This window comes from Pan troglodytes, chromosome 7, assembly GCF_028858775.2.
Source record: "Pan troglodytes isolate AG18354 chromosome 7, NHGRI_mPanTro3-v2.0_pri, whole genome shotgun sequence".
NCBI classification, from domain to species: Eukaryota; Metazoa; Chordata; class Mammalia; order Primates; family Hominidae; genus Pan; species Pan troglodytes.
The window spans coordinates 103962098-103981529 of NC_072405.2; the positions used below are offsets into that span (position 1 = coordinate 103962098).

The following is a 19432-nucleotide window of genomic DNA, read 5'->3' on the forward strand; positions in this document are numbered from 1 at the left end:
GCCCCCAGTTTCTATATCAAGGGATGGAGTTCTGCATGTGCTCAAAAGTTACATTAAACGTGCTCAGAAGTTACGTTGGAGCAAAATCTCATCAAAGTTTTGTTTGGAGACTACATCTGGTTATAGATTACAGAGGCATAATCATTAATCCTGTCACACGTTATCTTACGTACAGGAAGAGGCAAGAGCTAGGATCACTGACTGTATCTTTTTAAAAAATGAAGTGATTCAAGCAACAGATGTGAAAACCTGTGCTCTATCCTACTTATTGTCTTCAGGGCATTCTTCTGGAGGACTGCGTTCAGTCACTGAGTCAGGGCCTTTGTGAAATTTCGCTGGCAACAGAATGAGCAAACATGGTTTCTTCCGTTTCCTACTTTGTCTCGCATACATGATTTCCTATGCTCAAACCTGGCAGGAAAGTTTTTTTATTTTTTCAGTCTTTGAGCTATAGTAATCCTTCACTGGGTTTTAAGTCAGTGGGGTTTTTTGACATCAAATTGTTAAACTACAAGTCATGTTTCCTTTAACGTGAAAATTACCTAGTCTGAATAAATTCTGATGTAACTATAACTCGACAAATTATGATATTTTCAACTTACGATGGGTTTATTGCGGGGAGGGGGCAGCCCTATCGTAAGTAGAGGAACTCTATACACGTTTGAAAATATCGCTGGGTTCCAGGGTTAACCGGTCTCTAACCCATTCTTTACTGGACCTGCCAACTTCGCGCAGGGTTGGTAACCTAGCAACCAAGCAACACGAGCAGTGAGTTCCGGTACCCGGACTTGGGTTGTCCAATCAGCTCAGCGAAGCCGCCGCAGAGGCTGATGGGGGGCTGGAGCCTGTGAGGCTTCCAGCGTCGGTACCATGGCGACGCGCGGTGGGGCTGGGGTGGCAATGGCGGCTTGGTCCCTCTTATCCGCCCGGGCCTTGACCGCGTTCCTTCTGTTGTTCCTCCCTCGCTTCTTACAGGCCCAGACCTTCTCTTTCCCTTTCCAGCAGCCGGAGAAGTGCGACAACAACCAGTACTTTGATATCTCCGCCCTCTCGTGTGTTCCTTGTGGAGCTAACCAGAGGCAAGATGCCCGAGGTAAGACGGTTTGCGGTGGGCCCTGGCAAAAGTAACACTCCCGCCTTGGTCGGCCCCTAGTCCCTGTAAATGGAGTTTCACCATGTTGATCAGGCTAGTCTCGAACTTCTGACCTCAGGTGATCCACCCGCCTCCGCCTCCCAAATTGCTGGGATTACAGGCGTGAGCCACCGCGCCTGGCCCGAATACATGTATATTGTTTAGTGACGTAGAAATGTAAAATTTCCAGCAGCAGTTAAGTAGTTTAATAGTTTAGTTATACTTGCACTTAAAATGGTAGCAGCATAATACCAGCTGTGTGCCAGTGTAAGACCTCTACGTATAATAACTAATTTTGTACTCATACTAACCCTGTGAGGTAGGTACCAATTTTTTTTCTCCATTTTATTGTAGAGGAAGCCAAGGCAGAGAGTTTAGTAACTTGTTCAAGGTCATGCAACTGAGTAGGATTACTACGATTGGAACTCAAGAAGTGTATTTCTGGATTTGAACCCAGGCAGTACTGCCTCCAGAATCCTGCTGTTAATCACTATACTGCTTCTCAAGATCTTCAGACTTTTTAAAAGTTTCACTATCTTGGAACTTTATTTTTATTTATCAAGGATAAAATTGGCTTTTTTTTTTTTTTTTTAGGAACTTCATGTGTATGTCTACCAGGATTTCAGATGATCTCTAATAATGGAGGACCTGCTATTATTTGTAAAAAGTGCCCAGAAAACATGGTGCGCATAATTTATTTTAAAATAACTTACCTGTAAAAAGTAGTAAGTTAAATATCTTTATTTTTCAAAATATAATTTAATGTTTAATGTTTCCCCACAGACTTTAAAATTACTATGCTAATTTTATTTTTACTAGAGTAAGTTTTGGGAGATCAGCGAAATTTCATGCAAACTTGGAGAAAACAGAAATGTATTTCTTTTAAAATCTGAAATCCAAAAACCACAAAGCTGTAAAAATTTAAGTTTTTGTTTTTACTCGTAGAATAACTCGGTTATGAAGAAAATTAGATGAATAAGGCATATATAGAGCAGTCTGGGATGTGTGCAATTTGGGATGTGTATATTCTTTTGACTGATGCAAGTGGAGTTGTCTTAGACCTACCATGTCAACAGTTTATATGATTATTGATGTTCATAATGATATCTAAGGTGTAATTATTTCATGAAATACCAATTGCATTAATAGATTAAATAATGTCTGTTTCTGTTTTGTTAGTAATTTCATTGTATCGTAATTTTTGAAAAATTAGTAAATAGTTACTATATATAATTCTCAACATAAATATATTTTTCAATCATGTTGGATAATTAAAAGTCTGTGTAACAGTTGTGACATTTACAGTAATGTTTCTTCTCATTGTCATATAAAAAATATTAATTCTGGGAATTTAATATGAAGTTATCAATTGTCCCAATTTATAGCTATCTGTATTACTTGTAAGTCTGATTACCATTTTTTATATTACCATTTATTTTATATCTTTATAATAGATTATAATAGATTACCATTTATTTTATATCTTTGCAAATATTGATCCTAGCTGAATTACCCATGATAAAAAGCTGCTAATAAAAAGTGGTCTCGCAGCAGATTTCTTTTTCAGTGACATTGTTTAAGTTATTGTAATTTTTAAATTGTCCTATATAGGCCAGGCACGGTGGCTCATGCCTGTAATCCCAGCAGTTTGGGAGGCTGAGCCTGGTGGATCATGAGCTCAGGAGTTTGAGACCAGCCTGGCCAATATGGTGAAACCCCATCTCTACTAAAAATACAAAAATGAGCTGGCTGTGGTGGCACGTGCCTGTAGTCCCAGCTGCTTGGGAGGCTGAGGCAAGAGAATCGCTTGAACTCAGGAGGCAGAGGTTGCAGTGAGCCAAGATTGCACCATTGCACTCCAGCCTGGGTGACAGAGCGAGACTCTGTCTCAAAAAAATAAATAAAATATAAATAAATAAATAAATAAATAAATTGTCCTGTATAAATGTATTGCCAAATATAGGAGTATTTCTTGATAAATTCGGTCTTTTCAACCAAAATTTAAAATAATTTGTGGCATTATTTTTGTTCTTTATAAACTTTGGTTACATCTGTGTTTGTAATTATTGTGTTTTTTGCCCCAGGCTTTTCCTAAACCATATGATATAATAAGCCCAATTTTGAATGCTGTCATACTTTATCAAAAACCTTTACTAGGCCGGGCACGGTGGCTCACGCCTGTAATCCCAGCACTTTGGGAGGCTGAGGCAGGTGGATCACGAGGTCAAGAGATCAAGACCATCCTGGCAAATGTGGTGAAACCCCATCTCTACTAAAAATACAAAAATTAGCTGGACGTGGTGGCACGTGCCTGTAGTCCCAGCTACTCGGGAGGCTGAGGCAGGAGAATTGTTTGAACCTGGGAGGCAGAGCTTGCAGTGAGCCGAGATTGTGCCACTGCACTCCAGCCTGGCAACAGAGCAAAGACTCTGTCTCAAAAAAAAAAAAACCTTTACTAGTACAAGCCATAAATGGATAGAAGAAAATATTCTCATAAATCAATTTTAACAACTATGTGTATAATTTATATTTCATAAAATTTACCCATTTTGAATCATAAATGAATTTTTTTTTTTTTTGAAAGAGAGTATTACTGTTGCCCAGGCTGGAGTGCAGTGGCACGATCTCAGCTCACTGCAACCTCCACCTTTCTGGTTCAAGCCATTCTGGTGCCTCAGCCTCCCAAGTAGGATTATAGGCATACACCACCACGCCCAGCTAATTTTTGTATTTTTAGTAGAGACGAGGTTTCACCACATTGGCCAGGCTGGCCTCAAACTTTGGCCTCAAGTGATCCACCCACCTTGGCCTCCCAAAGTGCTGGAATTACAGACGTGAGCCACTGTGCCTGGACTAAATTTTTTATGTATTTGAATTTTTAAAAATTAGAATAGAGTTTTAGAACAGGTAAGATTAACCTATTAACTGACCGTTGATTCAATCTTTTTGTGTTGTGTTGTGTTTTATATTTGTAAATGGAAAAACGAAATGACAAATAATTATGAAACAGGCATCCATTTGAATTAAAGATCCTGAAGAAGAGAGAACTATTATCCAGAGTTAATCCTTTAATAGTTTTCAGGACATAGTGATAATATAGAGCTTCATTTTGGAATATAAGCATGAATTATCTCTCCAGGGAATTTTTATGTGGCTCATATATGTATGATTTATTTGAATATTCACTGTAGTTACATACTCTTATGGCATTTTGAACTTACATGATTAGAAGAAGAAAGTTAATTAAAAAAGAGAAAAGCATTTTTTTTCTTTTAATTTAGAAAGGTGTTACAGAAGATGGCTGGAACTGCATTTCTTGCCCTAGTGACTTAACTGCCGAAGGAAAATGTCACTGTCCCATTGGCCATATTTTAGGTAAGAATTAGATTCCTTATAAAGAAGTAGTGATAAATCTTCATTCTTGTTTTTGTTTTTATTTGAAAAGGGCACTAATTTAAATAGTTAAGTGATTACTTAATATTTTTGCAGTGGCTCAAGCAATTCTCCTGCCTCAGCTTCCTGAGTAGCTAGGACTGCACACATAACACCACTGCAGCTGGCTAATTTTTAAATTTTTTGTAGAGACTGGGTCTCGTTATGTTGCTCAGCCTGGTCTTGAACTCCTGGCCTCGAGAGATCTTCCTGCCTCAGCCTCCTAAAGTGCTGGGATTATAGGCATCAGTCACTGTGTCCAGCCCTTAATAGTGTTTATAAAAATTATTTTTGTACAAATTTAGTGATACTTAAAACATCAGCAGGCATTGAGAAGAAAATACAAAGTTTTGTCTGAGTTTTTTAAAACTCTTAATATTGTAGGATTAGATGGTTATTTCCTTAACATAACATGACAAAATATGTCTCAACTCAAAAGCCAACTTGATGCTTAATAGGGAAAAAGCGTAAGCATTCCTATTAATGTCAGGACCTGGAAAAGGATGCAAACTATGCACTTAAGTAAGAGAAAAAAAATATTTATCATTGGAAAAGAAAAGGTAGGCCGTTGTTAATCCCAGCACTTTGGAAGGCTAAGGCAGGTGTATTGCTTGAGCTCAAGAGTTTGAGACCAGTCTGGGCAACATGGTGAAACCGCATCTCTACAAATAAAAAAAAAATTATTTGGTTACGGTGGCATGCACCTGTAGTCCCAGCTACTCGAGAGGCAAAGGTGGGAAGATCGCTTGAGCCTGGAAGGTCAAGGCTACAGTGAGCTGAGATGGCGCCACTGCACTCCAGCCTGAGCGACAGGGTAAGACCCTGTCTCATGAAAAAAAAAAAAAAAAAAAAGTAAAATATCATTGTTTACAGATGATTTGATTGTATGTTTAAAACACCCAACAGAATGACTAAAAATTATTATAAACAGTGATGGAAGAAAATACCTCATATACAGTAGCAACAAAAAAGAAAAAATAAGTAGGCATATCCTTTTTTTTAATTTTAATTTTTATTTTTGTTTTGTTTTTTTGAGACAGAGTTTTCCCTGTTGTTGCCCAGGCTAGAGTGCAATGGTGTGATCTTGGCTCACTGCAACCTCCCTCTCAGGTTCAAGTGATTCTCCTGCCTCAGCCTCCGGAGTAGTTGGGATTATAGGCATGTGCCACCACACCTGGCTAATTTTATATTTTTAGTGGCTAACAGGGTTTCTCCATGTTGGTCAGGCTGGTTTTGAACTTCCGACCTCAGGTGATCTGCCTGCCTCAGCCTCCCAAAGTGCTGGGATTACAGGCTTGAGCCACCGCACCTGACCTTGGCATATACTTTAGAAGGAATGTACAACATAATTAATTGAAGAAATTCGTGAGTATTACTGAGGGATATGAAGGCAGGCTTTTATAAGTGAAAATGCATTCTTTATTTTTGGATGGGAAGATTAAATATTAGAAAGATGCCAACTCTTCTACCAGTCTGTATATTTTAAAGGACCCTAATAAATTCTATCAGGATATTATTTGTTTGTTTTGGGGTAATATACAAATAGAGTCTGAAGTTTAACAGGAAAGTTATATGAAAAGCTAAGAAAATTCTGGGAAGGGAAAGAAGGAACTACCCCATCAGATAATATGCATGTTATATAGCTACTATAATCACATATATGACAGGCTTATGGATACACAGACTGATTGATGGAACTTAAAACAGGCAATCAGAATAGTTTCAATTCATATGGGAATTTGGTATGTGAAAAAAGTGGCATTTCATATAAGTGGGGATAAAACTGATTAATGGTGCTGGGAAAACTGAGAAAACACCCAGGTTGGGTTTCTACCTTATTTCTGAGAAAATTAAACTCCAAATGAGTCAAATACTAAATATGAATATATGAAAGTTCTTAAAGAAAATGCAGGAAAAATTTGTATAGTTTTGGTGTAACAGGCCTAAGTATGACCAAAAATACTCAGTCACTTTGGAGGCCTAGGTGGGACGATTACTTGAGCCATGGAGTTCCTGACCAGCCTGGGCAATATAGAGAGACTCTGTGTCTACAAAAAAAAAAGAAAAAAAGAAAAACCACAGGAGAAAAAATTGGTAAATTTATAAAATGCCATAAAAATTATAATACCAAAAACCAAACTACAAACTAAAGAAAAATATTAATGCATATAATAGACAGAGGTCGAAGTTCTTCAATAAATGTAAAGCTCCTACAGATAAATAAAAGTAAGATGAATAACCCAATTTTTAAAATAGCCAAGAGTCATAAATAAAGTTCACATAGAAAAAAATATTTTAACATGAGAAAAAAATGTTCAACTTTACTCAGAGTAAGAAAATGTACATTAAAGCTAAAATGAGATTTTATTTTTAACCTACCAGATTTTATTATAAAATTTTTTCGACCAGGCACAGTGGCTCACGCTTGTAATCCAGCACTTTGGGAGGCCGAGGCAGGTGGATCACCTGAGTTCAGGAGTTCAAGACCAGCCTGACGAATGTAGTCACTATTAAAAACTCAAAATTAGCCCGGCATGGTGGCACATGCCTGTAATCCCAGTTTCTTGGAGGCTGAGGCAGGAGAATTGCTTGAACCCAGGAGGTGGAGGTTGCAGTGAGCCAAGATCACGCCATTGCACTCCAGCCTGGGCAACAAGAGTGAAACTCCATCTCAAAATAAAAAAGAAACTTTTTCAACTTTGACAATGTATTTATAAGGATACAGGGAAATAGTTATTCCTGTATTAATGGGAAAAATTTTAAGTTGGTGCAACCTCTGTGGAAAGCAAATTTATGGTGTTTATCAAAATTAAAAATACAGATTATCTTTGCCTGGAAAGCTCTCATCTAGAAATTTCTCATTTGGATACACTTAACTGTATGCCTGAAGAAGTGTTGAATGTTTTTTTCTTGCAACATTATTCCTAAGACAAAAGATTATAAACAAAATAAGATTCTATCAAGATGAGATAAATCAATTAAATTATGATATAGTCATACAATGGTATGGAATGCAATTGTGGAAAAATAAAGAGGCAGTTCTACACATAGTGCTATGGAAAGAAATCTAAGATATATTGAGTAAAAAAGCAAGATATGGAATAATTTATTCATTCATCTACAAATATTTATTGAGTACCTGCTATTTATCAGCACTATTTTATGTATTTGGTATTCCACTATTTAGCTTTTTAAAGACCATTATATATGCATATGTGCTTGTATATGCACAGGTTATTTCTGAAAAGACTCATAAGAAACTGTTAACAATGCTGCCTCCTGAGTGAAGAACTGAGTGCCTGGGAATAGTGGGAAAGAGACTTAATTTTCATTTTAAATCTTTTTTTGCTTGGTGCAGTGTTTCACGCCTGTAATCGCAGCACTTTGGGAAGCCGAGGCGGGTGGATCACCTGAGGTTAGAAGTTCAAGACCACCCTGGCCAACATGGTGAAACCCTGTCTCTACTAAAAATAGAAAAATTAGCTGGGCGTGGTGGCAGGTGCCTGTAGTCCCAGCTACTTGGGACACTGAGGCAGGAGAATCACTTGAATCTGGGAGGTGGAGGTTACAGTGAGTGAGATCACGCCACTGCGCTCCAGCCTGGATGACAAGAGCGAAACTCTCTCAAAAAATAAAATAAAATAAATCCTTTTGTGCCTTTTATTTTTATATTTCATATATTACCCAAAGATTAATTTTTAAATTATCTTTACCTTTTTTTTTTTACTTTTTAACAATTTTTTTTTTTGTGGTGATGGGGGTCTTACTATATATCTCAAGCTGGTCTTGAACTCCTGACCTCAAGCAGTCCTCCTGCCTTGACCTCTCAATGTGTTGGGATTACAGGTGTGAGCCACCATGCCTGGTCTTATTTTTTCAGAGACGTGGTCTTGTTATGTTACCCAGGCTGGATTCAAACTCCTGGGCTTAAGCAATCTACTGCACCCAGCTTCTTAGTAGTTTCATTGGCACTGTTGCCTCCATTGAAAATATTAACTTGATTCTCACGGTATTTGGGGGGTGTATTCTTAGGGATGGGACTAATGAAAGTTTTATGAGTTGGATGGCAATATGAAATTTATTACACTTCATGATGTACTAATTTTGGTGTGTGTGTCTCTGTGTGTGCACATTCAGAATTTTTTTCCCTGTTTTATTATAAGGATCTACATTATATAGCCACAGGAAACATAAGTGGTATGTTTGCATAAATGTTTCATACACAAATATTGTTCTAGCATACTTTTTTCAGTTAACGGTATGCTCTGATGCTCTGTTAGATTTACCTGATTCTTTTTGTTTGTTTGTTTTTTGAAACAGGGTCTCACTCTTGCCCAGGCTGGAGTGTAGTGGTGTGATCTCAGCTCACTGCATCCTCCACCTACCAGGTTCAAGTGATTCTCATGCCTCAGACACTTGAGTAGCTGGGATTACAGGCATGTGCCACCACGCCCAGCTAATTTTGTATTTTTTTTTTTTAGTAGAGACAAGGTTTTGCCATATTGGCCAGGCTGGTCTTGAACTCCTGGCCTCATGTGATCCACCCACCTTAGCCTCCCAAAGGGCTGGGATTACAGGCATAAGCCTCCTCACCTGGCCTTACCTGATTCTTTTTAATATATTCCATAGTATTTTGTAGCATGGATGTACCATCATTCTGCTATTTTAAATATTCGTGTTGTTTCTAACAAATAATGCCTCAGTGAATATCCTTATATACATGTTCAAGTGTTTCTGTAAGTTAGGTATCTAAAAACAAAATTGTGGTGTTATAAGGATGTGAATTTGAAACTTTAATAGATACTACTAAAAGCCTTCTAAGTTGCAGAAACTTATCAGTAATCTATGAAAATACTTGCTTCCCCATCCTAGTGTGACAGAAATGTATAGATAAGAGGTAAGAAAATTTTTGAGGAAAAAAATACTGACTTAATTGTTACGATGACTTGGAAAATGATTTTCTATATTTTACTATGTGAGAATAGGGAAGGCATCACTTCTCTTTTTTTTTGGAGGCATGAACGGGTACGAAGGGATCACTTCTCTACACTTTATTATGGAGATACTTGTTATGCCTTTAATGCAAATAAAGTGTTTTGAGAATTAATAGAATAATAGTTACAATTGGGTTTTGTTAAATATTTTCTGAATATGTAGAAGCTTATATGTTTACTATGAGTTACATCTTTATTTTGTTTCTAAACTGTTTAGTGGAAAGAGACATTAATGGAACATTGTTGTCTCAAGCAACTTGTGAGCTCTGTGATGGAAATGAAAACTCTTTTATGGTAGTAAATGCTTTAGGAGACAGGTAAGCAGTGTGATGGGGGCTAACTTCATTAATATCATCTTATATTAGTGTATAATTTGTACTTTTAAGAGTGTTTTCCTATCATATCACTTAGTTTTCACAATAACCCAAGGAAGGATAGAAGTAGACATTAACAGATACAGAAGCTGAGGCCCAGAGCGTGAGACACACTAGGGTTCAAATTTTGGTCCAGTCTGTTAGTTGTCTGACCTTGGATAGCTCACTACTTCACAATCCCTTGTCTTTAGAATGGTAATGTTACCACCCACTTCATAGGCTGTAATGGCTCAGAAATAATAAGTAATAAAGTAAATAGATACAGTTCTTAGTATAGTGCTACATAGTAACCACTGTACAGGGTAGCTATTTTTGTTTGTTGTTACATAATTTGTATATAATCTGTAATATAATTATGTGCTAAGTACTGTACTAAAGCCCTTATGTATTATAATGTTACATAGAAAAACATAAATGTATGCTAATAATAGCCCAGGTACCCTGATTTATAGTCCCATTTTCTGTTGCTTCCTGTTCCCCCTTTGTGCATGTGTTTGTGAAACACACACACACACACACACACCCCTGCCTGCCTATATACTTCCCTCTAATTTAAGCACATTATACCAATTTCAGCATCTTTAATTTATTAGAGGCCTACATCATGACTTCCCTCCAGGCACAGTTTTTTCTTTAGTTTCCAAGTTTAATATGGAAAATAGTTGAGCAGCTTTTCTGAGGGCTACTTAGTGTTGGATCATCTTTTCTCTAAGGCTGACCTGAGTTATGGCATCCAAATACCGATTTTTTTTGCCCAATATTTCCCCAAGCCTAGTGTGTTTTATGTCATGCCCCAGCCCGACTCCTACCTGCTCTATTTTGCAAGTGATGAATACCCATATATTCACTCATCACTGTCCTCATTGGAGCAGTACCCTCCCTCCCTCTATCTCATTCATTAATGAAAAATATGAAGTATTTTTCTAAAATAAACAAAGATGGTAAATAGAATTTATTTAAAAGTGTTGGCTGTAGGTTTGATAGGAGCTAGAGATACATTTCTCTTCAGGTTATGCTACCTTTTTACTTTGTGGCACATAAAATAAGGAAAGTATATTTGATATAACTAATTGTAAAAATTGGGCTTCATTTATATGAGTTTGTTGCTCTCTTGTTAGTTGAGTGACTTAATTATCTTTCATATTCAGAATTATTCATTATGTACATTCCATGTAGTTAAAAAATGCTCTTCTATTATTGATTAGTTTTACTTACTTTATACTTTGTAACACAGAATGGCCTAAAACTATTCAAATCAGTGTTATTTTAAATTTGTTTAACATATTTACATAATTGCTTACTGAATGAATCTACTCTAATCCATTGTTTAGAAAGACAGCTTTTCTATTAGGTTTAGTATAATTTATTAACATTTTAAAAATTATTTTTGTTATATTGAACAGGTGCGTCCGATGTGAGCCAACATTTGTTAATACCAGCAGGTCCTGTGCATGTTCAGAACCTAACATTTTAGTAAGGCTAACCAAATTGATAAAGTATATATATTTTTAATTCAATTGCTTATGCCTTTTCATAAGCTTCTATTTTTTCCCTCATTTATTTATGAAGACAGGGGGATTATGTTTCAGCAGCACAGGGAATTTTCCTCTACGTAGAATTTCAGCTGCACGTTATGGAGAAGTTGTGAGTATGTTTCAGTTTTTTTGTTCTGTTGTTAAAAAACTTTCTACATTTCATCCATTAGTAATTTCAGGCTAGAATGAGAAACCCTTTTGTGTAAATCATTTTAAGACAGAAAAAAATCAATCTAAGAAACATTAGTCTAATAATTCAGCAGTATAATTTCTAAGTACAGTACTCAGTCTGTACCGTAGCCTGTTTGTTTTTCAGTGCGCTACAGAATGTTTACACCAGAAATATCTGGTATATGTTCTGTATAGGATGCAGTATAATACATTTAAGGGCACCAGAAACGCTAGATTTGAACCCTGGATTTGCAAGTCATTAGTTTGGTATCCTTGGACCTTGAGAAGATTTCAAAACTTCATTTTATTGTCTGTAAGTTGGACATAATAAAAATACCTTTACCACAGTGCCTGTACATGGTAATCATTAGAGAAATCAGGATTATTCTTATTTGGCCAGATTTTTCCTTTTTTTTTTATTTTATTTTTGTTTGAGATGGAGTCTCGCTCTGTTGCCCAGGCTGGAGTGCTGTGGTGCAGTCTCGGCTCACTGCAACCTCCGCCTCCCAGGTTCAAGCGATTCTCCTGCCTCAGCGAGTAGCTGGGATTTCAGGCACCTGCCACTACACCCGGCTAATTTTTTGTATTTTCAGTAGAGATGGGATTTCACTGTGTTGGCCAGGCTGGTCTTGAACTCCTGACCTTGTGACCCACCCACCTTGGCCTCCCAAAGTGCTGGGATTACATGCATGAGCCACTGCGCCCAGCCAATTGTTTCTTATTTTGTGGATGAGAGCATTGAGGCCTAGAGTTAGAGCTTTGGCAGCAGATGCTGGTGATAACCACTTCTAGGGTATAAAATGGAAAGTAAGTAGATGAATTGGAACTAAAGAGGTAACAAATCCAAGAGAATAAGAGTTAGATGACTAGGAGTTACAATAGGAATTAATGAATGAACATTGAAGATGCTTAGTATGCCAGAGTTTGGGGTGGACAGGGTGTGATCTAGTTGTTAATATCATTATTGTTAATATTATTATTGAATATAAGAGTGATTAAGAGGACTGTGAGGATAGCAATGATGAGGGTGGGATCTAGGATCTTGATGAATCAGGCAAAAATTCCTCTACTCAGTGTAGTCTTGTGAGGAAGACAGGCAAGTACCAAGTAGTTACCAGACAACAAAATAAAAGCTAAAATACATAGGTAGCTCTGGGATTATCCCAAAATTGGCTCATCTGTAACAAGATACATGTCTTCTGGGGCATTCTTCTCCAGATTGGAGTGAATATCTGTATATGATTATTAAATTTGCAGGCCTTTAATTTTCCTTTTTTCCTTTTTCAAATAATTTAAGTTGAAATAATTTTGCTGAAAGTCCCAACAATGACTCTTTGTTCTTTCTGGTCTGAGATCCCCAATCATTTAATGGTCATGTCCCTTTAGCTTCCTCCGATCTGGAACTAGGTCCTCAGTGTTTTCCTGTCTTTCATGAATGCAACAGTTTTGAATATTACAGGCCTTACCATCCTACAGATACTTTCCTCACACTTTGTACCTGCTTAGATGAAAGCCACAAAAAAGATGTCATGTTCTTTTCAGTGGACTGCATCACATCCAGGGGCACACAGTGTCTACCTGTGCCACCACTGATGCTGTTAACCTTGATCACCTGCTTTAAAGTCACCATGACTACCATAAAGTTACCATTTTCCATTTGTAATTGATTAGTATTTTGTGAGGAGTATTTCTGAGATTACACTTCCTCACTAACCCTTAACTCACTAGCATTAGTCTCCATTGTTGAACCACTACTGTGATGGTTGCCAAAGGTTAATTTTGGATTTCCATCCACATTTGATTACTTCCATATTTATTAATTGACATTCTATTGTAAGGAAGAACTATCTCTTCTTCCCCATTTATACACTTATTTTTTTAAATTAATGTCCATGTGGATTTGTGGGTTCCTAATTTATTCAGTTAGTTATAATCCAGCATACTCATTATTTGTTTTGATGCTCAAATTGTCCTATATCTGGCCAATAAAAGTCCCTTCAAGTTGGCTCCTGCGTGGTTTTTTTTTTTTTTTTGACATGTCCCCATCATTCTTTGAACATTTGCTTACTTTATGGTACAACAAGATTTCTAGGCTAATCTAGGCTAATCTTGTAATTTTCCTGCCTCAGACCTGGAATCAGCCATTTCTTTTTTCTTTTTTTTTTGAGACAGAGTTTCACTCTTGTTGCCCAGGCTGGAGTGCAATGGCGCAATCTTAGCTCACCGCAACCTCCACCTCCCGGGTTCAAGTGGTTTCCCTGCCTCCGCCTCCCAAGTAGCTGGGATTACAGGTATGCACCACCACACCTGGCTAATTTTTGTATTTTTAGTAGAGACAGAGTTTCTCCATATTGGTCAGGCTGGTCTCGAACTCCCCACCTCAAATGATCTACCCACCTAAGCCTCCCAAAGTGCTGGGATTACAGGCATGAGCCACCACACCCGACTGGAATCAGCCATTTCTTTAATCAGTTTTGTAGGATAAATATTTAGAAACCAAGATTAACACACTTAGTATGTCCTCTCACCAAACGTAGCTAGGAAATATACACATACATACATACACACATCTATGACTATTTCTGTGTCTGTGTATATATATTAAAAGGGCTGGGCGTGGTGGCTAACACCTGTAATCACAGCACTTTGGGAGGCCGAGGCAGGTGGATCACTTGAGGTCAGGAGTTTGAGACCAGTCTCGCCAATATGGTAAAACCTCATCTCTACTAAAAATACAAAAATTGTCTGGGTGTGGTGGTGCCCTCTGTAATCCCAGCTTCTCAAGAGGCTAAGACGGGAGAATCACTGGAACCTGGTAGGTGGAGGTTGCAGTGAGCCAAGATCACGCCACTGCACTCCAGCCTGGGCAACAGAACAAGACTCTGTCTCAAAAAAATAAAATAAAATAAAATACCTCATACTGATCCCTTTAATTCTTAAGCAATACTTCAGGGTTCTTTCTAACCTTTCCCTTTGATAAGTTTTAAGTATCTTCTCCAGGAGTGAGGAATCTGGGGTTCATTATCCTCAATTTATTTATATGCTCAATGTGACCAATCTTCCAACCCCTTCACTTTCTATTCCACCTCCACATTCTCCCTCCTCTGCTAGCACCATGCAGTTGACCCATTATAGACTTCTTTGATAGGTGGGTAGGGAGGAACTGTTCCATCCTTAATGTTCTGATTCAGTTAATGTATTTCATTTAAACATACCAGATTTTTTTTAAAATTAAAAATAATAAAACTAAATTAAAAAAAAAAAAAAACCACCTCGACCCTTCCCAAAACTTTCCTGGTCCCACACGCAGACACTGCAACCGTGACCAGAGGATGGGGCACTGGGAACAGGAACGACACCACTGCCCAGCCTGGGGCACCTGAGGGACAACCTGGAGCACTCCAGGAGCACTGCAAAGGTCTAGCAGAACCAACACTGGCGCGGGCAGGGAAGGGCAGCCTGATGGGCTCGTGGGGCAGCTCCCACCACCTTGAAGAAGGGCTGCCTGCAAGGCAACGGCCATAGGAGGCGAGCAAGGGGTACCTGCTGCCTCAGAGGACCCCCCAGTCCTGCTGATGCCATGAGGCAGAGGGTGGAGGAAGCGAGGTCAGCCGGATTCCATATCCCTGCATCCCACATACTGCCCAAGGGCAGGGAGGAGAGGTGAGGGGCCCATAGGAATGAGAAGAGCGGTTCCATTTGCCATGAATGTCTGTCCCTCATCTGTTGTGGCTCAGACCTGGCCAGGGAGAGCATGACATCACCACAGCAATTGTGTACTAAACATACCAGTTCTGAACACTGATTCTTTCCTAAGGACAGATTTGGAATTCCTGATTTAAAGTCATGTTGCAACTGCTTTTCAGACTGGTTCCGTGTAGCCAGTGTATAAAACGTGTAAGCAAAATCTAGTTAAGATGGTTTGACTACCCTTGCCTAGTCTCAGTTTGCAAGAATAAGAACTCAGTTTTATCCATGTACTTGTAAGTCAGTCAGATTCTAAGGGCTTGTTTAAAGTAATTAAACTCAGACGAGATTAGATTAATTGGTAAACCAGAATACATGTTTATTAGTTTATGTTGAGACTGTAATTGCCAATTAGACTGAAATATTTGTATTGACTCCATAACATACATTCTTCCTAATTGGAAAAGTCTACTTTGAACGTTAAGGTTGGAAGTTTTCTTAGAGAACAAAATTGGTACATAATTCTGTTTGTATAATTTTATAACAAGGCATCCAATCCTACTCATCCTACTCTTGGAATATACTTGCCAATCAGAAAAAAATTTTCACATACATGAGTTAGTGTCTCCCCATTCCCTTTCCCTCAAATACATTAATAGTGAAATAGCTTCATGGTTTTTGGTTTTCCTAACTTTTATTTTGAAACATTTCAAAATTGCAGAAAAGCTGAAAGAATTAGACAATGACTATGCCTATGTCTTTCACCTGGTTTAAAGAATTATTAATGTTTTGCCACATTTGCTTTATCTCTCTGTATATATGTAAATATATACGCAAACACAATGTTTTTTTCCCCTGAGCCATTTGAAAATAAGTTGTAGACATAATGACATTGCACTCCAAATACTTTAGGGTGGATCTCCAAAGAATAAGGCATTTTCCTAGAATCACACCCAAGGAATTTAAAATTAACATAATAGAATTAACTGATATCCATTCATACCCAAATTTTCCCAGTTGTTCAAAAATGTTCTTTATTCTCCCTTCCTTTTTTGGGGGAAGGGATACCTAGGATCCAATCAAGGATCTCACACTGCAGTTAGTCTTTCTAGTGTCCTTTAATCTAGAACATATCCCTGCTTCACTTTGCTTTTGTGGTTTTTCCCCTCTGTATTTTTCTGATTGTTTTCTCATGATTAGACTCAGTGAAACATATTTTCGCAAGATATTATATAGATGTTGTATACAGCTCATTGCATCACAACAAGAGGTATGTAATGTCTGTCAGGTTGTCCAGTTATTGGTGATAGTAAATTTGATTGCTAGGCTGGACGCGGTGGCTCACTCCTTTAATCCCAGCACTTTGGGAGGCCGAGGCATGTAGATCACCTGAGGTCAGAAGTTCAAGACCAGCCTGGCCAACATGGTGAAACCCCATCTCTACTGAAAATACAAAAATTAGCTGGGCGTGGCGGCAGGCTCCTGTAACTCCAGCTACTCAGGAGGCTGAGGCAGGAGAATCGCTTGAACCCAGGAGACAGAGGTTGCAGTGAGCCAAGATCGCGCCATTGCACTCCATCCTGGGCAACAAGCGAAATTCCGTCTCAAAAAAAAAAAAAAATTGATTTCTTGGTCATAGTTGTGTCTGCCACTTCTCTCCATTGTAAAGGTACTGTGATTAATACATTAGTCTGAGACTATGTAAATATCCATTTTAGCAATTAATGAATCTTGCCTGTATCAGTTATTAAACTGGTCATTTCTAATAACAATTCTATTATTCCCTCTAGATTTATTAGCTAGCAATTTTCTGTAGAAGCACTTTACTTTTTCTCTGTGCTTTTTTTCTTTAAAAAAAGCTTTATTATGAACTGTAGAATCTTTGTTTACTCATTGTGTTATAATCTGTTAACTTTTTTTATTCTTCTTTTCGAAGTTCAAGTTGTACCAAATTTGAACTTCCTTTCAGCATAGCTCCTGTGTTGTTTTGACGTGACTTTAGACTTTAGGGATTTCTTTGGTTTCTCTATACCATGTTCCAGACTCACCTTGTATAATTATATTTTTAATAGTTCCATAATATTCTGGCTTATGCACTAAAATTTGTATAATGGTATCTCCAGAGAATATTTAGGTTTTCAGTTATTAACTATATTGCTGTCAACCATTTTATGCACATAAATATGTTTTCCCATTTAGAGGGATTATTGCTTTAAGATAAATTTCCTAAGTGTTCCTAAATTTCTGGGTTAGAGTATATGGATATTGCTTTATAAAAGTATCATGCAACTTTCACACTATCAGTGGCATTGTATGTGGCTCCATTTTACATGCATTTGTCAGTACTGTTGTGTTGCATTTCATTTTTTACCAGTTTGTGTGCATGTGTTCCTCAGCCTTCTATGCATATTTTTTCTTACAAAATAATTTTTGCTTATTAAATATACACAAATAGTACCTCATAGTTTTATTATAGATGTCTCTGATCACTGTGGTGCCATGTTCATATAATTTAGTTATATCACTTACGTGTGTGCCCAGACAATTTTCTCTGAATGGTGCTTCTTAGTTTCTCATATTTTAGCAAGATGTACAGATAAGCTTTAAAGTAATGTTTTTTAGCCAGAGGTTTGTTATCTGTAGCCTTCAAAACCGATGTAATTGCCTTGGTCTCATCTGGAGATACTGATTCGTTTTTGTTTGGGATGAAGCCAGGCATTTTTTGTTTTTAGAAAGTTCTGCAGGTGATTGTGATGTCCACCATTGTTTGAGAACCACCACTTTGGAGATTTGAAATTATTTCCCCCCAATTTTTTTTATTGCTTGCCAATTTGGTACAGTATTTATAATAATTATAAACCAGTAAATATTAACCACTCAATACTAAGTCAGGATCTGTTATTTTTTCTTTTGTTTGCCACTTTATTTTTTATGTTAGTGAAATAGGCATGTAGTATTTTTTGATTACAGACACATTTTGTCTCGTTATATCTTTTGCCTAAGTGTGATTATTTTGTAATGCGGTCCTATTTATAATAACTGACATTGGTTAAAATCAATTCTTGTATTCCTATTAGTAACTGTTTTTCTACTAACATTGTGAAAGTAATGTGAGACATTTCCCATTCAACAATATGCATATTGGAGTCATTTGAACTTAAAAATAAAATGTATCTTTTTGTTTACAGGGCATGTCTTTAACTTCAGAATGGTTTGCAAAGTATTTGCAATCATCAGCAGCTGCATGTTGGGTAAGTTTGAATTTTTTAAATAAATTTCATTTTATTTTGAAGAATTATACCATTTATTTACCCAGATAATAAAAGTTTTATTTCTAAGTAGCTATAGCTTCTTGGTCATAATCTTATAAGAAGAATAAACTCTTTCTTGTGGGCTGAAAGAGAATACATGAAGAAGATGTTATTTAGTATACACAAATTGAATTTCTCCAAGCTTTTTTTAGCTGAAACGGAGTGTTAGGGGAAACTGACTGTCACTTAGTAAATGTTTATTGATGACCTACTGTGTGCCAGGCCCAATTCTTAAATCAGGTTAGATATTTCAGAAAAAGAAAAAAACAGTCCTTCATGGAGTTACAGCCTAAGTAAATGTCAGGTTGTGCTAAGTGCTATGAAGGCAAATAGTTAAGAGTAAAGTACATAGATGGGGTGGGGGGTGCTATTTTATATAGTGATCAGGACAGACATCTCTGAGAGGGTTATAGTTGAGCAAAGAACTGAAAAAAGTGAGAGTGAGCCATGTAAACATCAAGGAGAAGAGTGTTCTAAGCAGAAACCATAGCAGGAGCAAAGATCTCAAAGCAGTTTACTGGCTTATTCATGCTTAAGAGAGAAGGAGGAGGCTGGAGTAGCTGGAGCAGAGTGAGCAGGGAAAGTGGAGTGGAGATGAGGTCAGGGATGTAGGGAGTGGCTATGGCAAGGCCCTGGAGCTTATTTTAAGGGAGATAGAAGGATTTCATGCAAAGGAAGACATGATAGAACTTCAGTTCTTGAAAGGATCATTGTAGCATGGAGAATAGAATTTGTTGGGGTAAGGGACCATTTAGGAGAGTATTACAGTAATCTGAGTGAGAGATAGTGGACCATT

General features: G+C 37.5%; 1 protein-coding gene across 11 annotated transcripts in view; it reads left to right on the forward strand.

Annotated features, from left to right (window-relative positions):
- The first annotated feature begins 820 nt into the window (after positions 1-820).
- The window catches only part of TMEM67 (transmembrane protein 67), a 63283-nt gene continuing 44671 nt past the window's right edge, over positions 821-19432 (forward strand). For 4 of the 11 annotated variants that reach the window (XR_001720315.3, XR_010159633.1, XM_528307.6 and 1 more), the window contains exons 1-7: positions 821-1093; positions 1727-1815; positions 4414-4507; positions 9776-9875; positions 11336-11405; positions 11502-11576; positions 18514-18576. Coding sequence is in view for 7 of the 11 variants with exons in the window: in XM_528307.6 (XP_528307.3) it covers positions 871-1093; positions 1727-1815; positions 4414-4507; positions 9776-9875; positions 11336-11405; positions 11502-11576; positions 18514-18576 (714 nt within the window). In the remaining 4 variants the exon portion in view is untranslated. The remainder of the gene's footprint in view (positions 1094-1726; positions 1816-4413; positions 4508-9775; positions 9876-11335; positions 11406-11501; positions 11577-18513; positions 18577-19432) is intronic. The other 7 variants (XR_008536788.2, XR_010159634.1, XM_009455653.5 and 4 more) reach the window with 4 other exon arrangements.